Source organism: Bubalus bubalis, chromosome 2 (genome assembly GCF_019923935.1).
Source record: "Bubalus bubalis isolate 160015118507 breed Murrah chromosome 2, NDDB_SH_1, whole genome shotgun sequence".
NCBI classification, from domain to species: domain Eukaryota; kingdom Metazoa; phylum Chordata; class Mammalia; order Artiodactyla; family Bovidae; genus Bubalus; species Bubalus bubalis.
This window is the reverse complement of record NC_059158.1, coordinates 46,562,531-46,584,143: the sequence shown is the minus strand read 5'-3', so window position 1 is coordinate 46,584,143 and position 21,613 is coordinate 46,562,531. Positions and strand designations below refer to the sequence as shown.

The window sequence follows — 21,613 nt, the reverse complement described above, 5'->3', positions numbered from 1 at the left end:
TAGAGTTTGAGAAATGGAGAACTAGAATGAAGATGTAAACTGGTTTGGATTTGGCAGTTACATAATTATTTAATAAGCACTTTTTGCATACGTTTTTGTGTAAGCTAACATGTTAAGTGTTGGGAAGATGATGAGCAAAACAGATTCATGTACATACAAGAAATTTGGAAGTTGTGTCATTCTGTAAATAAATAAATAAACAAATATAAGCATCTATTATGTTTAATGCATGCTACCGACTCGATGGACATGAGTCTGAGTGAACTCCGGGAGTTGGTGATGGACAGGGAGGCCTGGTGTGCTGCAATTCATGGGGTCGCAAAGAGTCGGACACGACTGAGCGACTGATCTGATCTGATCTGAACAAGTAAAAATATGAAAGTAGGGATGCATTTAACACTGGGAATATTTATCATTAAAATGTCAGCCTAAATCTACAATATTTTAATGCCTACAGGCTCACCGATGTGTTTTCTAATTGTTCTGTGAACTTTGTTCTCAGTGACTGAACAATGGATTCCCTTCTTTGCTCATCTATCAAAACTCTCCCAGCACTTTCTCTCATTCTTCCACTAACTTTTTTCTTATATTTATTGAGCAACTGGAATGTGCTAAGCAGGTCCTAGTTGTAGGGCTACAAGATGAAGACTAGTCTGTACATTCTCTGTCTTACTAGATTAGAACAGACAGACAAAAAATCATTATCATGTTACTTAAAAGTGCTATGAAAGGTCTGTCTAAGAAAGCAGTCACAAACATCAAGTCAAAACATGCTTGTTATTTTAGAAATATAAGTAGAGTGAGTTGAAAGGCCAAATAACAGCATGTACCATGAAGATATTTTATTTAATAGCACTTTTCATGCTTGAAGCACTTGAATTGATCCATCTAAGTGTATTGACTTTGTGAACTGGATGCTATGCATCCTGCTTGGCACAGAAATTTAAGTAATTGACAGAATTCATGCATGTGCTAAACTGAAGGGTTAGGATTTAAACTGATGCAGTCTAGACCTTCAGTCTGCGTTTTTAATTTCTGTATTATATCAGCTCTGGTCATTCACTTGCACAGCTTGTAAGGAGATCTCCATTTGTTCAAGCTTAACCATGTGACTTGTCTGAGCCAATGAAAAGTGAGACTTGGCATATGCCAGTTCAAAGCAAACATTTTCAAAGAATTTGCATGTTTCCTCCAGCTCTCTTGCCCTTTCCCTGGATCCCAAAATGGCACACCCAGGGGAATGCTGTTCCTTTGGATGAAGTTCTGAACCGAGAAGACCAGGGGAGCACATTCACAGTCATCCTCACCACTGATAAAGGACATGAACAAGATAAGCTATTGCAAACCACGTACCTTGGGCTTTTTCACAGCAGAATAACTGAGCAAAAATGGAACAGTTTGAAAACACTTACCAGAAAGTGGGGTACAAAAGGAAAAGACACTAAAATATTTGCAGTTGACTTCATGGCCAGGTGGAGAGTGTTGAGGAATCTATCTCTAGGATCTGGAAAATCACCATTCATGGCTTATAGTGATACACATTTGTTTCTTTAATTGCAAAGATTGGGGAACAGAATGCATTTATAAGATCATAAAAGAATTGACTTAAAAAATTAGAAGAAAACATTCGGAGACATACAGGGTTGAAAAATGCAGCTGTTGCTCCTATGAAAGGATAAAAGATGATCGTGAAAATTGCTTTGAATAATAAAAGATGAAGCAGATCCAAATTAAGACTCATATTCACCCCCAAATAAAGTTTTATGAAATCCTTTTAATGAGGGAAGTGGCCCAGTAAATTCTTTCAGTTGGATAAAATATGTCAGAGCAAACAGACTAAGACCATGGCTTTCCACAAACTCAAAATTTAGGAAAAGAGACAGATACATTTCTGAGAAATGTGGCATTTTAAGAAACAATTTGCAAGTATAAGAAGCTGAGTTATATCCTTTGCCTGTCCCTTTATGAACCACTACATGTTCCTTGATTTCTTTCAACTCATCAAAATTCAGCTTAAATGTTACCTGGTCTGAATTAGATCCACCTCCACTAAGCTTTCCTTTGATCTCCTGTGGCTTATACTTATTAAGGTGATTTTTATCCTGCAACTGACTGTTTCCTTCTTCTAGACTATGAATTCATCAGTGCCACAGACTGGAACTTTTATCAGACATGCAAGTGAAAGAAATGAAACCATTCGATGAATGAATAACTGAATGAATGAATACAGAGCAAAATTATATAACAAATTTCAGTACTCTCAAATCAGCACTATAAAAAATTTCTAAAGTTCTCAATTCTGCCTGGTTCTTCTAAACAAAATAAAATCTTTGAAGTTGGAGATTTACTCACATAATAAAAATGCATTATATAAATATTTGCTTCAGTCTCAGGAAATTTTAAAGGAATTTTTATTTATTTCTCGTAAATTGTAAAATGTTAGTCCTAGACAAAAATCAAGTCAATTAATCACAGAGGTTTAAAATTTAGCCATTAAGGCAGTCCATAAAATAACATTTCCTAAATATCACTCTTAAAAATGCCTAGACCAGGCAAGAATATTGAATGGGTAGTCATCACCTTCTCCAGGGGAATCTTCTCAACCCGGGATTGAACCTGGGTCTCCTGCACTGCAGGCAGATGCTTTATTATCTGAGCCACCAGGCAAGCCCATTTTCATGACTAGGTCTTCATTATTTAGTGAAAAACGTTATTAGAAGATCACACTATCCTTTGCTAAACACATTATATTGGTTCAATTCACTCAAATTTTGTTTTCAAGGACATTGTAAAGAAAACACAAGAAAAGTATTTGAAATTACTTACTTGTCTGCACCAGAGTTTACGAAATATTTGTAGATAGGCCAACACCATAAGACACAGTGGTGCCATGTATGTCACCAGGAAGAAACAGATGTGATACATCTTGGGGTAAATTTCACCTGGAATGAAAGTCAAAATAATACAGTCTTATGTTATAATACATAGATTTTTTAAAGGTACATTTGTCAATGCTTTGCTTTTAAAATACACATTACCTTCTATATGATTTTACTGTTGTGATATATACACAAAGGGAAAAGTGATTAAAAATAACAGCTACTTACATTTAAGTACTAAGTGCAAAGTCGTAATATCATTTAATCTACTCAGAGAGAAGAGGCAATTAAACATTATTTTAATTTGTGCTACACAGTCTCTCCAAAGCCAAGTGTTCATTTATTGAAAACCCATTTTTTTCTCTTGATTACATCGGGCTATTAATAAAACAGTTTGGATTGTCCTATATTTGGATTTACAAGAAGGGACATTATTCAAATTTTAATTGCTAAAGCGTTTGTTAAAATTGCAAGAGACTGTAAATTAAGTTGATTCCTCTTAATTTCTTTCTTAAAAATTGGGAAATTATTCCCAGTTGTATCTGCAAATACAAATTTGGAATGTTTTTTTAAAAAATAAAACAGCAAAAATTTGATAACAATTATTTTTGTTGACTTCCTAGAACATATACAAAATGCTTATTTAAGTAAGTTGTGTTTGTGTGTTAATGCATGTACTTTTAATAACAAAGAAATTTTTAGGATTCTTTAAAGTTAGATTTCAAACCAATATGGGTATTTTCTTATCAATAAGGCATAAGCACATCTAGGATTGCAGTAATTTCTTATTTATCATTAATTCTATGTATACAGGTGATATGTATCACAGATTAAGGCATTTATTAAGGAATCAATCAGTTGAGTGGCACTGTGGCTTAATATTAATTTTTAGCTTTTCTAAAATATATCCATGGCTGGATTTTAAAATACTTTAAAGGCTATTTCTCTTATACTAGTATTTGAATATGTCACAGTGATCCAGCTACTTTTACTTAATGCAAAACAAGAAACGATATATACTAGATGGATACCATGGATATTAAATGCCACTAACTAGATACAATTCTAACTAAATGCTAGCAAAATAGATTTTTTTAATTCTAAAAATTACATAACTTATTTTGAGCTTGATATTGACAATGGGATTGGTTCTATACTATTACGGAAGGACAATGCTATCATTTTTATAGATTATATTTGTTCCATTACTTCAGAGAGTATTTTGAAGCATGAAGACTCAGTTATGTGATCAAATGTGATAACAGCAATTTATCCTCAGGTTTAGCCAAAAATAATTATGACGATGACCATAATCGCTGATAACAAAGGTTGACAATTCATTGATTTCTTACTGAATATATTTTAAACGTATCAATGAGTTAAATATCCTCCATAATATTGATTTCATAGTCTTGTCTTCTAGAACTTAATAGTCTTATTTTTACTCTTAAAACTGCCTTCTTTCTCAGACAGATATTTTTCTCCACTGCTATCTTTAGAGAGGATGGCAAGGTGTGTGTGGCGCCAGGAGCTCTAAGAGATCAACTTGAGGTGTCATTTTTTACTTCCTCGGGGACCCAGGTGGCTCACGCTGAGCTCATCAGCTTCTAACTTCCTTTCAAGTTTGTCCTGTAAAACAGGCCAGTTACACAAAAAGTGATAGAATCTGAGCAGCCTGAAGGGAGGAATAACAGACATCCTTTTCCTTTGAAGCTCCACAGTCCATGCAGCAATAGGGGAGCCAATTTAAAAGGAACTTGGAGAGTTACCTTGGCACTTCCCAGGCACCTGAGTGGCTTTGAACTTTTATTTGTTTTGAAGAAAATGTCACATACTCTTCCTGCATAAAAATGTACCTTTGAAGCATACATACCCATGAATCCCTGATGTCTGCCCCGAACTAAACTGAGTGAGTGGAGACAGGTAGATTTTGTAGGTCATTTGTTTTTTAAATGCATAGATGGATATCAACACTATGATAACAGTTTGCAGTTTTAAACAGATGGGAAACAAAGCTCATTCTGCAAGTGGGATATTTATAAATAGCTGGGAAAAGATGTAATTGACTGGTAAAGGCATATTATGATAATGAACGCCAACACAGACAAAAGTTGATAAAGCAAAAATTATATTTGCAGGCTAGGGTAGATTGTTTTACTCAAGAGATTATTTTAGATAATTGGTGAAACATAATCATCATCTTCAATTCCTCATTTCATGCTCAGAGTCTAAGCTAATTGAAATCCAGAAATACCACTGAAAGTTTAAATTATATGTTAAAACTATCTTTGAGTTTTCTCTGCACTTGATGAGAAATATCTTTTATATATTTTAAGACATTAATATGTCTAGAAAGGAGCTACATAAAATGTATTCACTTAAGCATTCCCTAAATTAGAAAACAGCATTTTAAAGATTAAAAGCTATTAAAATTTGTTGTCTCTACTCAACCGATAAACAGGCATAATCTGCATATAAATTCTTGTATATATACGAAATCAACAAGTAAGGAGCAAATGTAGATCTTTCTTTAGTTTTGATCTATATAGAGAGAAACATGGAAACTTAAATTACCATATGTAAAATAGATATCCAATGGGAATTTGCTGTATGTCTCAGGGAACTCAAACAGAGGGTCTGTATCAATCTAGAGGGGTGCGATGGGGAGGGAGATGGGAGGGAGGTTCAAGAGGGAGGGGACATATGTACACCTATGACTGATTCATGTTGATGTTTCACAGAAAACAACAAAATTCTGTAAAGCCATTAGCCTTCAATTAAAAAATAAACTTAAAAAATCAGATTAAATAATAATATCATGTATTGGATAGACAAAACTTAAATGAGTTGAGGTCCGTTATTAAGTGAACATGTTAATATAACTATCTAAAAATGACATTTTCTCCTTCATGTTATACCTATCAAGAATTCAATGGAAAAAATAATATAATTTTCCAAATTTTCAATTTGGACAGTCTTTTCAAAGTTCATGTATCCATTAGAGTGCACCTTAATCTTTCATATATTTTATTATCTTTTCCCTGATAAATGTCTTCAATAAATGTTCCTATTAATAAACACACATATTTATATACTTTCCCAATCTGACAATAGGCCAAATGCCATGATGTAAAGAATATCTCCATTATTATTATTTTTGAAACTACCAAAAAATAATTTGACAGTACAATCCAAGAGGAGGAAGGTTATAAATCCCCAGCATCCAAAATACTGTTTGATAAACACTATATGCTCATTAAAAGTTGGATTAATGATTGGTAAAAACATATCTTGGATTGAGTGCAGAAATAAAGTTACTTTATTCCATTAGGATTTATCCTGTGGAAATATTTACAAACCAAGAAATCAAGAAAGTATGGTTAAAATTTTTAGATAATTTAAAAATTTCAGAAGTATAAATTAATGTGACTGAAGCAAACAATGAACATATACAAAGATCTTTTAAAAATAATTAAAATAAATATTAACACATTTTATTTTGGTGCCAACAACTTAATGGCTTTTGGTCTTTAATGAACAAACTATAGGTAATGAAGAACATAATGAGTTGCATTAATGATACATCCATAAAATATTACACATTTGTGGTCTTATTTTCAGCAAGACAGAGTTCTCAAGGTATTTTGTACCATGAGGGAGACAGTATTTGCAAGACTTTTCCAAAAGTGACTTGGTAGATATGAATCTACACGGTTTACACTCTTTCCACGCTGTAATATTGGTTGTAGGACAATTATGACATCTATGTATACTTTTAGAATTAGATCACTGATTTAACTTGGGATAAGATAAGGAAAATAACAGGTAAATAACAGGGAGGGAACACAGCTCCACCCATCAACAGAAAGTTGGATTAAAGATTTACTGAGTATGGCCCCACCTATCAGAACAAGACCCAGTTTCTCCCTGTCAGTCTTTCCCATCAGAAGTTTCCATAAGCCTCTTATCCTTCTCCATCAGAGGCCAGAGAGAATGAAAACCACAATCACACAGAAAACTAACCAATCTAATCACATGGACCACGGCCCAGCTTAACTCAATGAAACTATGAGACCTGTTGTGAGGTTCCACCCATGATGGATGGGTCATGGTGGATAGTTCTGACAAAATGTGGTCCACTCAAGAAGGTAATGGCAACCACTTCAGTATTCCTGCCTTGAGAATCCCATGAACAGCATGAAAAGGCATAAAGATAGGACACTGAAAGATGAACTCCCCAGGTTGGTAGGTGTCCAATATGCTACTATAGATCAGTGGAGAAACAACACCAGAAAGAATAAAGAGATGGAGCCAAAGCAAAAACAACACCCAGTTGTGGATGTGACTGGTGATATAAGCAAAGTCTGATGCTATAAAGAGCAATATTGGATAGAAACCTGGAATGTTAGGTCCATGAATCAAGGCAAATTGGAAGTGGTCAAACAGGAGATGGCAAGTGTGAACTCTGATATTTTAGGAATTAGAGAACTAAAATGGACTGGAATGGGTGAATTTAACTCATATCACCATTATATCCACTACTGTGGGCAAGAATCCCTTAGAAGAAATGGAGTAGCCATCATAGTCAACAAAAGAGTCTGAAATGCAGTACTTGGATGCACTCTCAAAAAAGACAGAATGATCTCTGTTCATTTCCAAGGCAAACCACTCAATATCAAGTCTATGCCCTGACAGGTAATCCTGAAAAAGTTGAAGTTGAACGGTTCTTTGAAGACCAACAAGACGTTCTAGAACTAACACCCCAAAAAGATGTCCTTTTCATTATAGGGGAGTGGAATGCAGAAGTAGGAAGTCAAGAAACATCTGGCTGCTGCTGCTGCTAAGTTGCTTCAGTCGTGTCCGACTCTGTGCGACCCCATAGACGGCAGCCCACCAGGCTAGCCCATCCCTGGGATTCTCCAGGCAAGAACACTGGAGTGGGTTGCCATTTCCTTCTCCAATGCATGAAAGTGAATAGTGAAAGTGAAGATGTTTAGTCGTGTCTGACTCTTAGCGACTCCATGGACTGCAGCATACCAGGCTCCTCCATCCATGGGATTTTCCAGGCAAGAGTACTGGAGTGGGTTACCATTGCCTTCTCCAGAAACATCTGGAGTAACAGGCAAATTTGGAGTTGGAGTACAGAATGAAGCAGGGCTAAGGCTAACAGAGTTTTGCAAAGAGAATACATTGGTCATAGCAAACACCCTCTTCTAACAACACAAAAGAAGACTCTATGGACATCACCAGATGATCAATACATAAATCAGATTGATTATATTATTTGCAGGTAAAGATGGAGAAGCTTTATACAGTCAGCAAAAACAAGTCTGGGAGCTGACTCTAGCTCAGATCATGAACTCCTTATTGCCAAATTTAGACTTAAATTGAAGAAAGTAAGGAAAAACACTAGACCATTCAGGTATGACCTAAATCAAATCCCCTACAATTATACAGTAGAAGTGAGAAATAGATTCAAGGGATTAGATCTGATAGAGTTCCTGAAGAACTATGGATGCAGGTTTGTGACATTGTACAGGAGACAAGGATCAAGACCATCCCCAAGAAAAAGAAATGCAAAAAAGCAAAATGGCTGTCTGAGGAGGCCTTACAAATAGCTGTGAAAGAAGAGAAGCAAAAGGCAAAAGAGAAAAGGAAAGATATACCCATTTGAATGCAGAGCTCCAAAGAAGAGCAACAGGAGAAAAGAAAGCCTTTCTCAATGATCAGTGCAAAGAAATAGAGGAACATAACAGAATGGGAAAGATGAGATCTCATCAAGAAAATTAGAGATATTCCAAGGGAACATTTCATGCAAAGATGGGCACAATAAAGGACAGAATGGTATGGACCTAACAGAAGCAGAGGATATTAAGAAGAGGTGACAAGAATACACAGAAGAAATATACAAAAAAGATCTTCACAACCCAGATAATCATGATGGTATGATCAATCACCTAGAGCCAGACACCTTGGAATGTGAAGTCAACTGGGCCTTTGGAAGCATCACTATGAACAAAGCTAGTGGTGGTGATGGAATCCCAGTTGAGCTAAATCCTAAAAGATGATGCTGTGAAAGTGCTGCATTCAACAAGTCAACAAATTTGGAAAACTCAGCAGTGGCCACAGGACTGGAAAAGGTCACTTTTCATTTCAATTCCAAAGAAGGACAATGCCACAGAATGTTCAAACTACTGCACAATTGCACTCATCTCACATGCTAGTAAAGTAATGCTCAAAATTTTCCAAGCCAGGCTTCAACAGTACGTGAACTATGAACTTCTAGATGTTCAAGCTGTATTTAGAAAATGCAGAGGAACAAGAGATCGAATTACCAATATCCATTGGATCATCGGAAAAGCAAGAGAGTTCTAGAAAAACATCTATTTTTGCTTTATTAACTATGCCAAAGCCTTTGACTGTGTGGATCACAACAAACTGTGGAAAATTCTTCTAGAGATGGGAATACCAGACCATCTGACCTGCCTCTTGAGAAATCTGCATGCAGGTCAGGAAGCAACAGTTAGAATTAGACATGGAACAAATGACTGGTTCCAAATCGGGAAAGGAATACATCAAGGCTGTATATTGTCATCCTGCTTATTTAATTTATATGCAGAGTACATTATGAGAAATGCTGGGATGGAGGAAGCACAAACTGGAATCAAGATTGCCAGGAGAAATATCAATAACCTCAAAGATGCAGATTATACCACCTTGGATACGACTGAGCGACTGAACTGAACTGATGCAGATCATACTACCATTATGGTAGAAAGCGAAGAACTAAAGAGCCTCTTGATGCAAGTGAAAGGAGAGTGAAAAAGTTGGCTTAAACTCAACATTCAGAAAACTAAGATCATGGCATCTGGTCCTCTCACTTCATAATGAATAGATGGGGAAACAATGGAAACAGTGACAGACTTTGTTTTTTTGGGGTCCAAAATCACTGCATATGGTAATTGCAGCCATGAAATTAAAAGACACTTACTCCTTGATAGAAAAGTTATGACCAACCTAGACAGCATTTAAAAAGCAGAGACATTATTTTGCCAACAAAGGTCTGTCTAGTCAAAGCTATGGTGTTTCCATTAGTCATGTACAAATGTGAGAGTTGGACTATAAAGAAAGCTGAGCATTGATGAATTGATGCTTTTGAACTGTGGTGTTGGAGAGGACTCTTGAGAGTCCCTTGGACTGCAAGGAGATCCAACTAGTCCATCCTAAAGAAAATCAGTCCTGAATATTCATTGGAAGGACCGATGCTGAAGCTGAAATTCCAATACTTTGGCAACCTGATGTGAAGAACTGACTCATTGGAAAAGACCCTGATGCTGGGAAAGATTGAAGTTAGGAGGAGAAGGGGACAACGGAGGATGAGATGTTTGGATGGCATCACCGACTCTACGGACATGAGTTTGAGTAAACTCCTGGAGTTGGTGATGGACTGGGAAGCCTGCTGTGCTATATTCCATGCGTTCTCAAAGAGTTGGACACAACTGAGAGACTGAACTGATACTGAAAGATAAGGAATATAGTTTATGAGTTAAACACAAATAAAAGATACTTCACAATAAATATTTTTTTAATTAGGCTAAATGGTATTTGGACTTTCAAGATGTTTGAATTAGAGAGCTAACCCTGTAAAATATAACATCCTACGGTGACTTTGTTGTTGTTTTTCAGTCACTCAGTCATGTCCAACTCTTTGAGACCCCATGGACTGCAGCATGCCAGGCTTCCCTGTCTTTCACCATCTCCCGAAGCTTGCTCAAACTCATGACAATTGAGTCGGTGAAGCCATCCAACCATCTCATCCTCTGTCATCTCCTTCTCCTCCTGCCTTCAATATTTTCCAGCATCAGGGTCTTTTCTAATGAGTCACCTCCTTGCATCAGGTGGCCAAAATATCAGAGCTTCAGCTGCAGCATCAGTCCTTCCAATGAATATTCAGGACTGATTCCCTTTAGGATTGACAGGTTTGATCTCCTTGCAGTCCAAGGCACTCTCAAGAGTCTTCTCCACCACCACAGTTCGAAAGCATCAATTCTTCAGTGCTCAACTTTCTTTATGGTCCAAATCTCACATCCATACATGACTACTAGAAAAACCATAGCTATGACTAGATGGACCTTTGTTGGCAAAGTAATGTCTCTACTTTTTTAACATGCTGCCTTGGTTTGTCATACTTTTCTCCCAAGGAGCATATTTTAATTTCATGGCTTCAGTCACCATCTGCAGTGATTTTGGAGCCCCAAAAAAGTCTATCATTGTTTCCATTATTTTCCCATCTATTTGCCATGAAGTGATGGGACCAGTTGCCATGATCTCAGTTTTCTGAATGTTGAGTTTTAAGCCAGCTTTTTCACTCTCCTCTTTCACGTTCATAAATAGGCTTTAGTTTCTCCTCACTTTCTGTCATAGGGTGGTGTCATCTGCAGGTCTGAGATTATTGATATTTCTCTCAGCAATCTTGATTCCAGCTTGTGCTTCATTTAGCCCAGCATTTCTCATGATGTACTCTGCACGTAAGTTGAATAAGCAGGGTGACAATATACAGTCTTGATGTACTCCTTTCCCAATTTGGAAGCAGTTCATTTTTCCATGTCTGGTTCTAACTGTTGCTTCTTGACCTGCATATAGGTCTCTCAGGAGGCAGGTCAGGTGGTCTGGTATTTCCATCTCTTGAAGAATTTTCCACAGTTTGTGGTGATCCACACAATCAAAGTCTTTTAGGACAGTCAAAAGTAGAAGCAGAAGCAGAAGTAGATGGTTTTCTGAAACTCTCTTGCCATTTCTATGATCCAGTGGATGTTGGCAATTTGATCTCTGGTTTCTCTGCTTTTTCTAAATCCAGCTTGAACATCTGGAAGTTCTCAGTTCACATACTGTTTAAGCCTAGCTTGAAGAATTTTGAGCACTACTTTGCTAGTGTGTGAAATGAGTGCAATTAGATGGTAGTTTGAACATTCTTTGGCTTTTTTTGGGGTGCCTTTTTTGGGGACTGGAATGAAAGCTGACCTTTAGCTTTATGACCCCATGGACTGTAGCCCACCAGCCAATGGGATTTCCCAGATAAGAATATTGGAGTGGTTATCCTTTCCCTTCTCCAGGGGATCTTCTGACCCAAAGATCGAACCTAGGTTTGAACTCTTTTGGTGGCTTTAGCTTCTACTATCACATATTTTTGACCAAGCTTAAAATTTTTAAGTTAAACATAGAGTTACAGGGACTTCTTTGGTGGTCTCATGCTTAAGAGTTTGCCTGCCAATGCAGGGGACACAAGTTCAAATCTGGTCCAGGAGGATTCCACATGCTGCTGGCAACTAAGCCCATGAGCCACAGCTGCTAAGCTGTGCTCTAAATCTAAAGCTCATGAACCACATCCTCTGAAGTCTGTGGACCCTAGAAGCCCATGCTCTGCAACAAGAGAAGCCACTGCAGTGAGAAGTCCTTGCACTGTAAGGAGTAGCCCCTGCTCACTGTAAGGAGTAGCCCCTGCTCACAGCAACCAGACTAAGCCCTGGTGGCAACAAAGACCCAATGAAGCCAAAAATAAATAAATAAATTAATTAATTAATTAAAAAAGAAAAGAAATGTAGACATACATAGCTTATATTAACAAAACTTATGCCATGCAAAAATCATTATAATAAATTAGATGTCTAATGAGCAGAATAAAAAGAACCTACTTTGCATTTTTCATACACTTCCTGGAAACATAGTTATATTGATTTCATTTAATGTATGAAAAACTAATATAATATCTTTTATTGCTTGATTTTGTGGATGATCAACTCAATACAGTATTACCTTTAAAAACATTTAGAATAATTAAACACCAATATAAAATCACTTTCAAATAGGTTTTCTAAATGACTTCTGAAAACTGAATTTAGGTTTTTAGATATTTTGACAATAATTTCTTATTTTTTAAAGAAAATACTCCTTCCATAAATGGAGGTAATAAATATTACCTATAGGTAATAAAATGTGAGAGGTTAGGATAAGTTTTAGAGATTTATATCTATTGCTTAAAGGTAATTGGAAAATGATGCAGCTATTTACTTAATCATTATGACTAACTGGATCCCCTAATTCTACAATCCTTTTGCTCATTGGGGTTAATGCAACTTAATCATTCGGGGCAACACTAAAAAAAGGACAAGTTTATAAAATCGGTCTGCCAAACTTATAAATGAAGCTAGTTACCAAAATAGATAATATACTACTGACACATGTTGAATAATAGGTGGGGATTTTAATGTAATTGCTGTCTCCATGAACTTACAGAGGATCAATGTGTGAGTTGAAAGCAGCTCTTTTGCCCATTTCTCGTTTGCCCATTTCTGTCCCCTTCTAACCTCAAAGTGGATTTCCCTGGTAACTCAGATGGTAAAGAATCCACCTGCAATGCAGGAGATCCAGGTTTGATCCCTGAGTCAGGAAGAGCCCCTGGAGAAGGAAATGGCTACCCACTCCAGTATTCTCGTCTGGGAAATCCCATGGGTATAGGAACTTGATGAGTTACAGTCCATGGGGGCGTAAAGACTCGGACACAACTAACACACACACACACACACCCCTTAATAGAATCTAATTATAAGGATGAGATCACTAGGTAATTAAACCTAGCTCCTGAGTTAACATTCTCCTGAATGTGCACTATGCCTTGCCTACACTGCTGGTCCTTTTCCTAGATTTCAAGAAGTAAGAATGAAGAGCTAAGCAGTGAAAGAATGACTAGTTATCTCCCCTCAGTAGCTCCGTTAGCAAGCCTGCAGGCAGACCATCTAGACAATATGAAGAGCGAGTCAGCCAGTTTGCACACAATGGAGACAAATGCAGAACCCACCCTCTTGCCTCAGTGATTCACTAAAATCCTTCCCCTCTTTTTCCCTTTAAAAGTTGTCATGGCTGAGAGGATCCTTCAGTTGGTCTTGGGACATAAGTCTACCTTCTCCCCAGATTGTCAGCTTTTCTGATTAAATCACATTTCCTTTCTCCCGAAACTTTCCTCTCAATTACTGACTTTTTGTGTGGCAAGCAACCAAACCTGGGCTCAGCAACACTCCGATTTAAATGTGCTTGTTTGCTTCATAACATTGAACAAATAATTTAATTTATGGTTCAAAATCATCATGATTAACTAAATTACTCCAATCAAGAGATCTTTAGACTCTTTTACAAATAGAACTCATTGTATAGGAATTACCTAAGAGACATATCACAGCTGGTCCCCAGCCCACCTTTCCCAAACACAATTCTTTAGACTGTCTACCCCTACAATCCAGAAACTATAAGTTTGAACTCTCTTACTTTTATCTTCAAGGGATGGTGCCCATTGTGCGGGTTTTCCTACTTCCTAGGACACCCTCAGTTTTTCCCTTTCCCCTCTTCCCTGTCTGGAAAATCTTTGCTCAGTTTTTAAAGCTTTTAATCAACCAAATTATTAAATTGTGCACTGAGAGAGAATCACACTCATGCTAGTGAATCTCCAGATTTTTAGTCTTTCTTAAACTGAAAAATAGTTGAGATATTTAAACATTATAAAGAGAGTGAAAGTGTTAGTCGCTCATCCACGTCTGACTCTTGCCAGGGTCCTTTGTTCATGGGATTCTCCAGGCAAGACTGGAGTGGGTAGCCATTCCCTTCTCTAGGGGATCTTTCCAACCTAGGGATCGAATCTGGGTCTCCCGCATTGCAGGCAGATTCTTTACTGTCTGAACCACCAAGGAAGCCCCATTTAAACATTAAAACATAGCCAAATCAAGAGGCAAAACAAGTTCATTCTAAGTGACCAGAGCTCAAACCCTGAGTAAATGAACTGCCCCCTGAGTTTCCTCCCTGTTCATTTTTAATGCTTTACTGAAGTGTTAGCAGCTGCTTGTAAACTTTGTTCAAATGGCCAGGACTGAGTCTGTCCTCTAATTTGTGCTCCTAGCATTTTATATCTAAGTATGTTAAAATACTAATCACACTATAAAACTTTATTTATTTGCCTTTCAGCCTCAGTATATACAACGTGTTCCCTTAGGCAGAGTCTATTTCTCTTCAGGTTGGCACAGTTTCTGGCATATCCTAAGTACTCAAGATGTTGTTTGAACATTAAATAAATGGGACCAAAACCACTTAAGAAATATTTCTATCATTTTGGAACTTTCCACTCATTTTGTTTTTGTCTGCATTGTTAATGAGGAAACACATGAAAAACCAAAGAAGATCCAGAAAGAAATATGGCAAAAGAATTGCAATGTTAGAAATGAAGGGAAAAACTAAATTTTATAAAGGGGCATTTAATATCTGGGATAAAAGATAAATCAGATTTTGAAATTTTGCTTATTATAGGTTGTTGGATAATATATGGAGTAATTGCAATATTTTTTGAGTTTTATTTTGCTGCAGTGAAAATACATGCCTAATTTTTCAGTCCCTGATTTTTCTCTTTTCAGGGTTCCAATAAAGTACCAAGTTAGGAATTAACATGAATTCAGAGATTCAAATACTTGAAAATCAGAAGTCCATGAGCCAGCCATCCTTGGGGTACACTGCCTCTATTGATACACCTTTCCAATAGACAAATGCTTTCCTGATGTTTACAGTGTCTAAATATGAACCATTGTAATATACTTAACCAGAGGAGAATAGATTCTTTTCTTTAAATTTCATGTAACAATTTTGTAAACAGTGCTGGGAGATGCAGCATTATTTTATTTTCTTTCATTCCTTGCTCTGTTCGGATTCATGCCATCATCAGGCACTGATAAAAGTGGTTCCACTGTTACAGAACTCAGACTATTGCAGAACTCAGACTGTTGCTGAGAGTTCTGAACCAAAGGAACATAACACCTCCATCTTCTGATTGTTTAAATTTAACTACTGACCATGTCAGATGGGAAACCAAGTAAGATCGTAATTCCATTATTAGTATAACTCTGAAATCAGAAAATAATTATGTCAGTGGTAAAATTTATCAATTTACTGTGTAATGAATAGAGAAAGCATATTTAGCTGGTTTGACTCAAAGATCAACATAGGTCAATAGACAAGACAGTCATGTTTCCAGGCTGAACATGACTTTAACATGAAAAATTCAGTTGTATTTGAAGCCCCATTAGGGAACCCGACACCTGCGGAAATATAACGGTCTACCATGTTATAAAATGTTAATATTTTCAAAATACATATTTGGGTTATTATAAGTGAGTCCTTTCGTGTTTTAGAAAACCGAAGAAAAGTTCATATCCCCAGCTGAACAATACAACAGCTAGATAGTTGTGCATTTAAAGGTTCAAAATGGGTGGAGGGATTCTGTGAAATCGTTTTGGATTTCACCTTGATTTTTCATGTTTTTGCAAAATGATACTAATGAAAGTCAGTAAAATAAAGAAGGCCAGCTTTACAAGCGTTATGCAAATCAGATTCCCAATTCACATCTGTCATATCAATGCAAGGACCACTCTGGACTTGCCTCCCCAGTGCTCATCACAGACGGTAAACAGAGCGGTTTTATTGGCTAAGCCGGGCAGCATGGTGCTGCACTCCATGACAATGGCCTGAGGGATCATTATGACGCAGGACACGATCCAGATGATGACGATGCTGTTCCGGGCCCGCTTGGCTGTGCTCTTAAACATCAGCGGGTGACAGATAGCATACCACCGGTCCAAGGCAATGCAGCTCAGCGTGAGGACAGACACAGACACCGACACGGTCTAAAGAAAGAAGGAAGGTAGCACAGGGAAGCACCAGCTGTTACATGGATGTCTCTCAATATTTGTACTGTTTCAGAAGGGTAGGCACACAGATAACCAGATTCAAAGTTGTCAAAAGACATTTCATTCAAGTGCTTTCTATTAAAAAATGAAAAACAAAATCGGCTACAAATAATATTAGAAATGTATCAAGAAAAAGAATTACCTATTTCCCATTAAATATAAAAGTGTACTATGACTGAGTGCTAAGTTGCTTAAGTCGAGTCCGACTCTGCAACTCCATGGACTGTAGCCCACTAGGCTCCTCTGTTCATGGAATTCTCCAGGCAAGAATAGTTCCAGGGGATTCTGGATTTGAATTCAAGTCTTATTCGGCATTGGCAGGTGGGCTCTTTACCCCTAGCACAACTTGGGAAGCTGCCTCTTTTTTTATGCCAAGTGTTTTGATTTATATGACATCCTTTGAATAAAGATACACTGATTTTGTTTTGGCATTTTTCCATTGATAAGGGAAATCTTATCTTCAAAGGTAAAAACATATATGTTCATAGTCTGAACTGGAAATTTTTCTTTTACTTATACACAATAATACGATGATATGGCTTTCTTTTAAATTGACATACAAGAATTTGATTGCAATTGCATTTAATTAGCATTTTTGAATTATTGGTATCTCATTTCTTATTTTTAAATAACCAAGGTTATTCGTACATCAGTTCATGTTCAACATGCAAATGCATGAGTTGTGATAAAAAGTAATCTTCCATATGGATCTCCTTGCCATAGTTTGCTCATTGCTGGAATAAACAACCTACCTCTAAAATTCAAATAGGTTCACCTAATCCAGATTTCTATATAATGAATGGCATCACACACTTAGCTTGGAACTTTAAGAAAATAGAAAAGAAACATGTCATGTATGCCCATCCCCCATGATCAGTTTATGTAATTGCTGTGCCATGCCAGCTCACTTCAGTCGTGTCCTACTCTGTGCAATGCTATAGACTCGACTGTAGCTGCCAGACTCCTCTGTCCATGGGATTCGCCAGGCAAGAATACTGGAGTGGGTTGCTAGGCCCTCCTCCTGGGGATCTTCCCAACCCAGGGATCAAACCTGCATCTGTTAAGTCTACTGCATTGACAGGCAGGTTCTTTACCACTAACGAAACCTGGGAAGCCCCAAGTTTATTTAATTATACTTAGTGCATTCTATACTGAATGAACAGATCATTGGTTGACAAAATCAGTTCTCTCAAAACCCTCTCTTTAAAAACAAGCCTCATTCTGCTTTCTGTTATATATATATATATATATATTTTTTTTTTTTTTTACAGATTTCTATTCACTTTCTTCTCAACAATTACAGCATGTTTAATTCATTAATGCACTGTTTATCTTCTCTGTGGAACAAAGACCAGTGGCAGGAGGGACCCCACAAAACAGTCCCTGGCACAGTGCTTCATGTGTTTATTCCATGGCAGAGTCATCTTTCTCTATTTTTCTGTCCTAGTTGTATTGATCCTATAATATGTGAATGGGAGGGTGTCTCTGCTTCTTACAACAGGACCTTGCTTGTTGATGCATTGACTGTAGGTACAGATGAGTGAGAGGGATGTACATCCTGGTCCAGCAGAGGAGGAGAGGTTCTGGGCTAAGCATCAGGACCACATAGCTGTTCTCATCTCCTCCCAGCTAGCTGCACAATGTGGGTGACCTACTTAACAATGGTTGGCAAATGTGTATATGTTTTTCCTATTAAATGAGTAAAATTGACAATAAGATGTTTGCCAACTCTGATTCTTTTGATTCTCTTTAGAAAAGATGACAGAATACAGTTGAAACCAATTCCACTACCAAGTTTCCTGGGGTGCACCACATGGCACGTGCTAAATGTGAGATCTTGGGTAAGTTACTTAAGCTATGCCTCAATTTTCTCATCAGTAAACTCGCATGATAATCATAGCCATTATCATAGCCACCACTGACTTGTTGGAAGAAGAGTCAGTCAACATGTGAAATGCCTAATCTGGGCCTGGTGTATAAATGATAAGTGTTTGTTATTCCTTGTTATCATGATGGCAGTGGTGATGGGGATTATACTATTCATATTTTCTTCTATTCTCGAGCTTAGAGTTCTAGCTTTTCATTGGAACAGACTGCTTTACAGTGAAGAATAGTTATAGAAATTACAAGTAAAGATGTAAACTGTTCTAAACTCTTGGGGCTAATTTCAACTTTAATTTGAAAAGGATGAACTCTATCAGAGTAGGTTTATGTTGGTTGATTTGTTGCTGTTCAGTTGCTCAGTTGTCTGACTCTTTGCAACATGGTCTGCAGAATGCCGGGCTTCCCCGTCCTTCACCATCTCCTGGAGTTTGCTCAAATTCATGTCCATTGAATTGGTGATGCCATCCAACCATCTCGTCCCCTGTTGTCCCTTTCTCCTGCCTTCAATCTCTCCCAGCTTCAGGGTCTTTTCTAATGAGTTGAGTCTTTGCATAAGGTGGTCAAAATATCGGAGCTTCAGCTTTACCATCAGTCCTTCCAATGGATACTCAGGGTTGATTTTCTTTAGGATTGACTAGCTTGATTTCCTTGCAGTCCAAGGGACTTTCGAGAGTCTTTTCTAGCACCAGAGTTCAAAGGCATCAATTTTTGGTGCTCAGCCTTTTATATTGTCTGGCTTTCACATCCATACATAACTACTGGAAAAAACCATAGGTTTGACTAGACAGACCTGTGTTTGCAAAGTAACATTCTGCTTTTTAATATGCTGTCTAGGTTTGTCATAGCTTTCCTTCCAAGGAGCAAGCATCTTTAAATTTCATGGCTGCAGTCACCGTCTGCAGTGATTTTTGAAGACCAAGAAAAGAAAACTTGCCACTGCTTCCCCTTTTCCCCCTTCTAGTTGCCATGAAGTGATGATCTTGTTTTATTTTATTTAATTTTTTTTAGTGTTGAGTTTCAAGCCAGCTTTTTCACCCTCCTCTTTCATCCTCTTCAAGAGGATCTTTAGTTCCTCTTCCCTTTCTGCCATTGGAGTTGTATCAACCTCCATTCCTCCCTGAGAATGTGTCAAGAACCCAGAGCCCTTCCAAACCCTTGCCAACCTGGGGATAGAACAGTGGTCATCCAGCTCTATACAGTTGACCTTTCATACGACTGAGCCAGGGCTATATTTATTCTCTCTAGCCATTAGAAATGAAAAGTTCTCAACAAGGCTTAGTATCTTGCTTTTCATAAATTCTAATCAACATGGGTGAATGGGATAGAAGTAATGTGGTTCAAATTCTGAAGTCATTTCTAGGAGTTCCTTCAACTGCTTGCAATAATCAGTTCCAATCAGTGTACTTGAGAGATGGCTGTCCAGTGCCAATGGTGAGCCAGGGTACAGTGCCTTCCCATTAGAGAACATGCTGGTTTGGATAATCTGATGGTATAATCCATTGAATGAACCCTTAGGCATCAGTGATTTAACAGTCGTTGTTTGACTACTGTATTTGCTGGTGTATAATATACTGTAGTATACAATTAGAATCCAATTTACATGATTTTCTCAAAGGTGATACACAATTGCACCTTATTGTAAGTGCTTATAAATGAGAGTTCTGTTGTTGCTTTTCACTTGTAGGAGTGCACTTCTGGGTGCCTTTTTCATTGAGATTTTGACAGTAGGTCAAACCAAACTGATAGTAAATCCTTTCAGAAATGAATGTAGTGTGAATTGTGAACACTGAGTGAAGCAAAGTGAGATGATGTGAACTTTCTTTTGCTGTCGATGCTTTATCTTACATTTGTCCTATGAGTACCCTGTGGTCAGGTCAATGTGGAACGTTTTCTTTGGTAGAGGAGTCAGTTTCATGCTAGCATACAGATGTGGCAAACAGCACCAGAGATCCACGACAAGTAGAAATGGAAATTCTGCCAAATTGCAAGTTTGGATGATAGGCACTAATAGACTGGAATGTAGGAAAGTGTGACTGAGAGAAAGAGGGAGACCATCCGCCCACTGAACACCCATCACCCAAATCTCAGTAGACTTTTGTTCTTTTCCTGTGCAGAGACTCTTCAGTTATATTGAAAAAGTCACTCTGAAAAAGCAGTTCACTGCTCCTATAGGGCTTCCTGGGTAGTAATATTCTCAGGTAGTAGTATTCTTTTCATCTGGTAAAGAATCTGCCTGGAATGAAGGAGACCCTGGTTCAATTCCTGGGCCAGGAAGTCCCCCTGGAAGAGGGATAGGCTACCCACTTGTTGCAACCCCATAGCCAGGCTCTTCTGTCCCTGGAATCTTCCAGGCAAGAATACAGGAGTGGGTTGCCATTTCCTATTCCAGGGGATCTTCCCAATCCATGATTTAAACTCCCATCTCTTGTGTCTACTGCACTAGCAAGAAGATTCTTTACCCGCTGGAACCACCTGGGAAGGCTTGTAGGATGAAGCACACACTGGAATCAATATTGCCAGGAGAAATATCAATAACCTCAGATATGCAGATGATATCACCCTTACAACAGAAATTGAAGTGGAACTAACGAGCCTCGTGATGAAAGCGACATAGGAGAATGAAAAAGTTGTCTTAAAACTCAACATTCAGAAAACTAAGATCATGGCATCTGGTCCCATCACTTCTTGGCAAATAGATGGGTAAACAATAGAAACAGTGACTTTATTTTCTTGGGCTCCAAAATCACTGCAGATGGTGACTGAAGCCATGAAATTAAAAGACACTTGCTCCTTAGAAAAAAACCTATGACCAATCTAGACAGCGTATTAAAAAGCAGAGACATTACTTTGCCGGCAAAGGTCCATCTAGTTGAAGCTATGGTTTTATGAGTAGTCATGTATGGATGTGAGAGTTGGACTATAAAGAAAGCCAAGTGCAGAGGAATTGATGCTTTTGAACCACGGTGTTGGAGAAGACTCTTGAGAGTCCCTTGGACTACAAGGAGATCCAACCAGTCAATCCTTAAAGAAATCAGTCCTGAATATTCATTGGAAGGAAGGACTGATGCTGAA

The 21,613-nt window shown here is 37.7% G+C and overlaps 1 protein-coding gene across 1 annotated transcript in view; it reads right to left on the bottom strand.

The window, feature by feature from the left end:
* The window catches only part of HCRTR2 (hypocretin receptor 2), a 110,493-nt gene that overhangs the window by 14,888 nt on the left and 73,992 nt on the right, over positions 1 to 21,613 (bottom strand). The window contains exons 3-4 of the mRNA XM_044931851.2: positions 16,351 to 16,594; positions 2,827 to 2,942 (exon numbers count right to left, since the gene is read on the bottom strand). Of these exons, the coding sequence (XP_044787786.1) occupies positions 2,827 to 2,942; positions 16,351 to 16,594 (360 nt within the window). The remainder of the gene's footprint in view (positions 1 to 2,826; positions 2,943 to 16,350; positions 16,595 to 21,613) is intronic.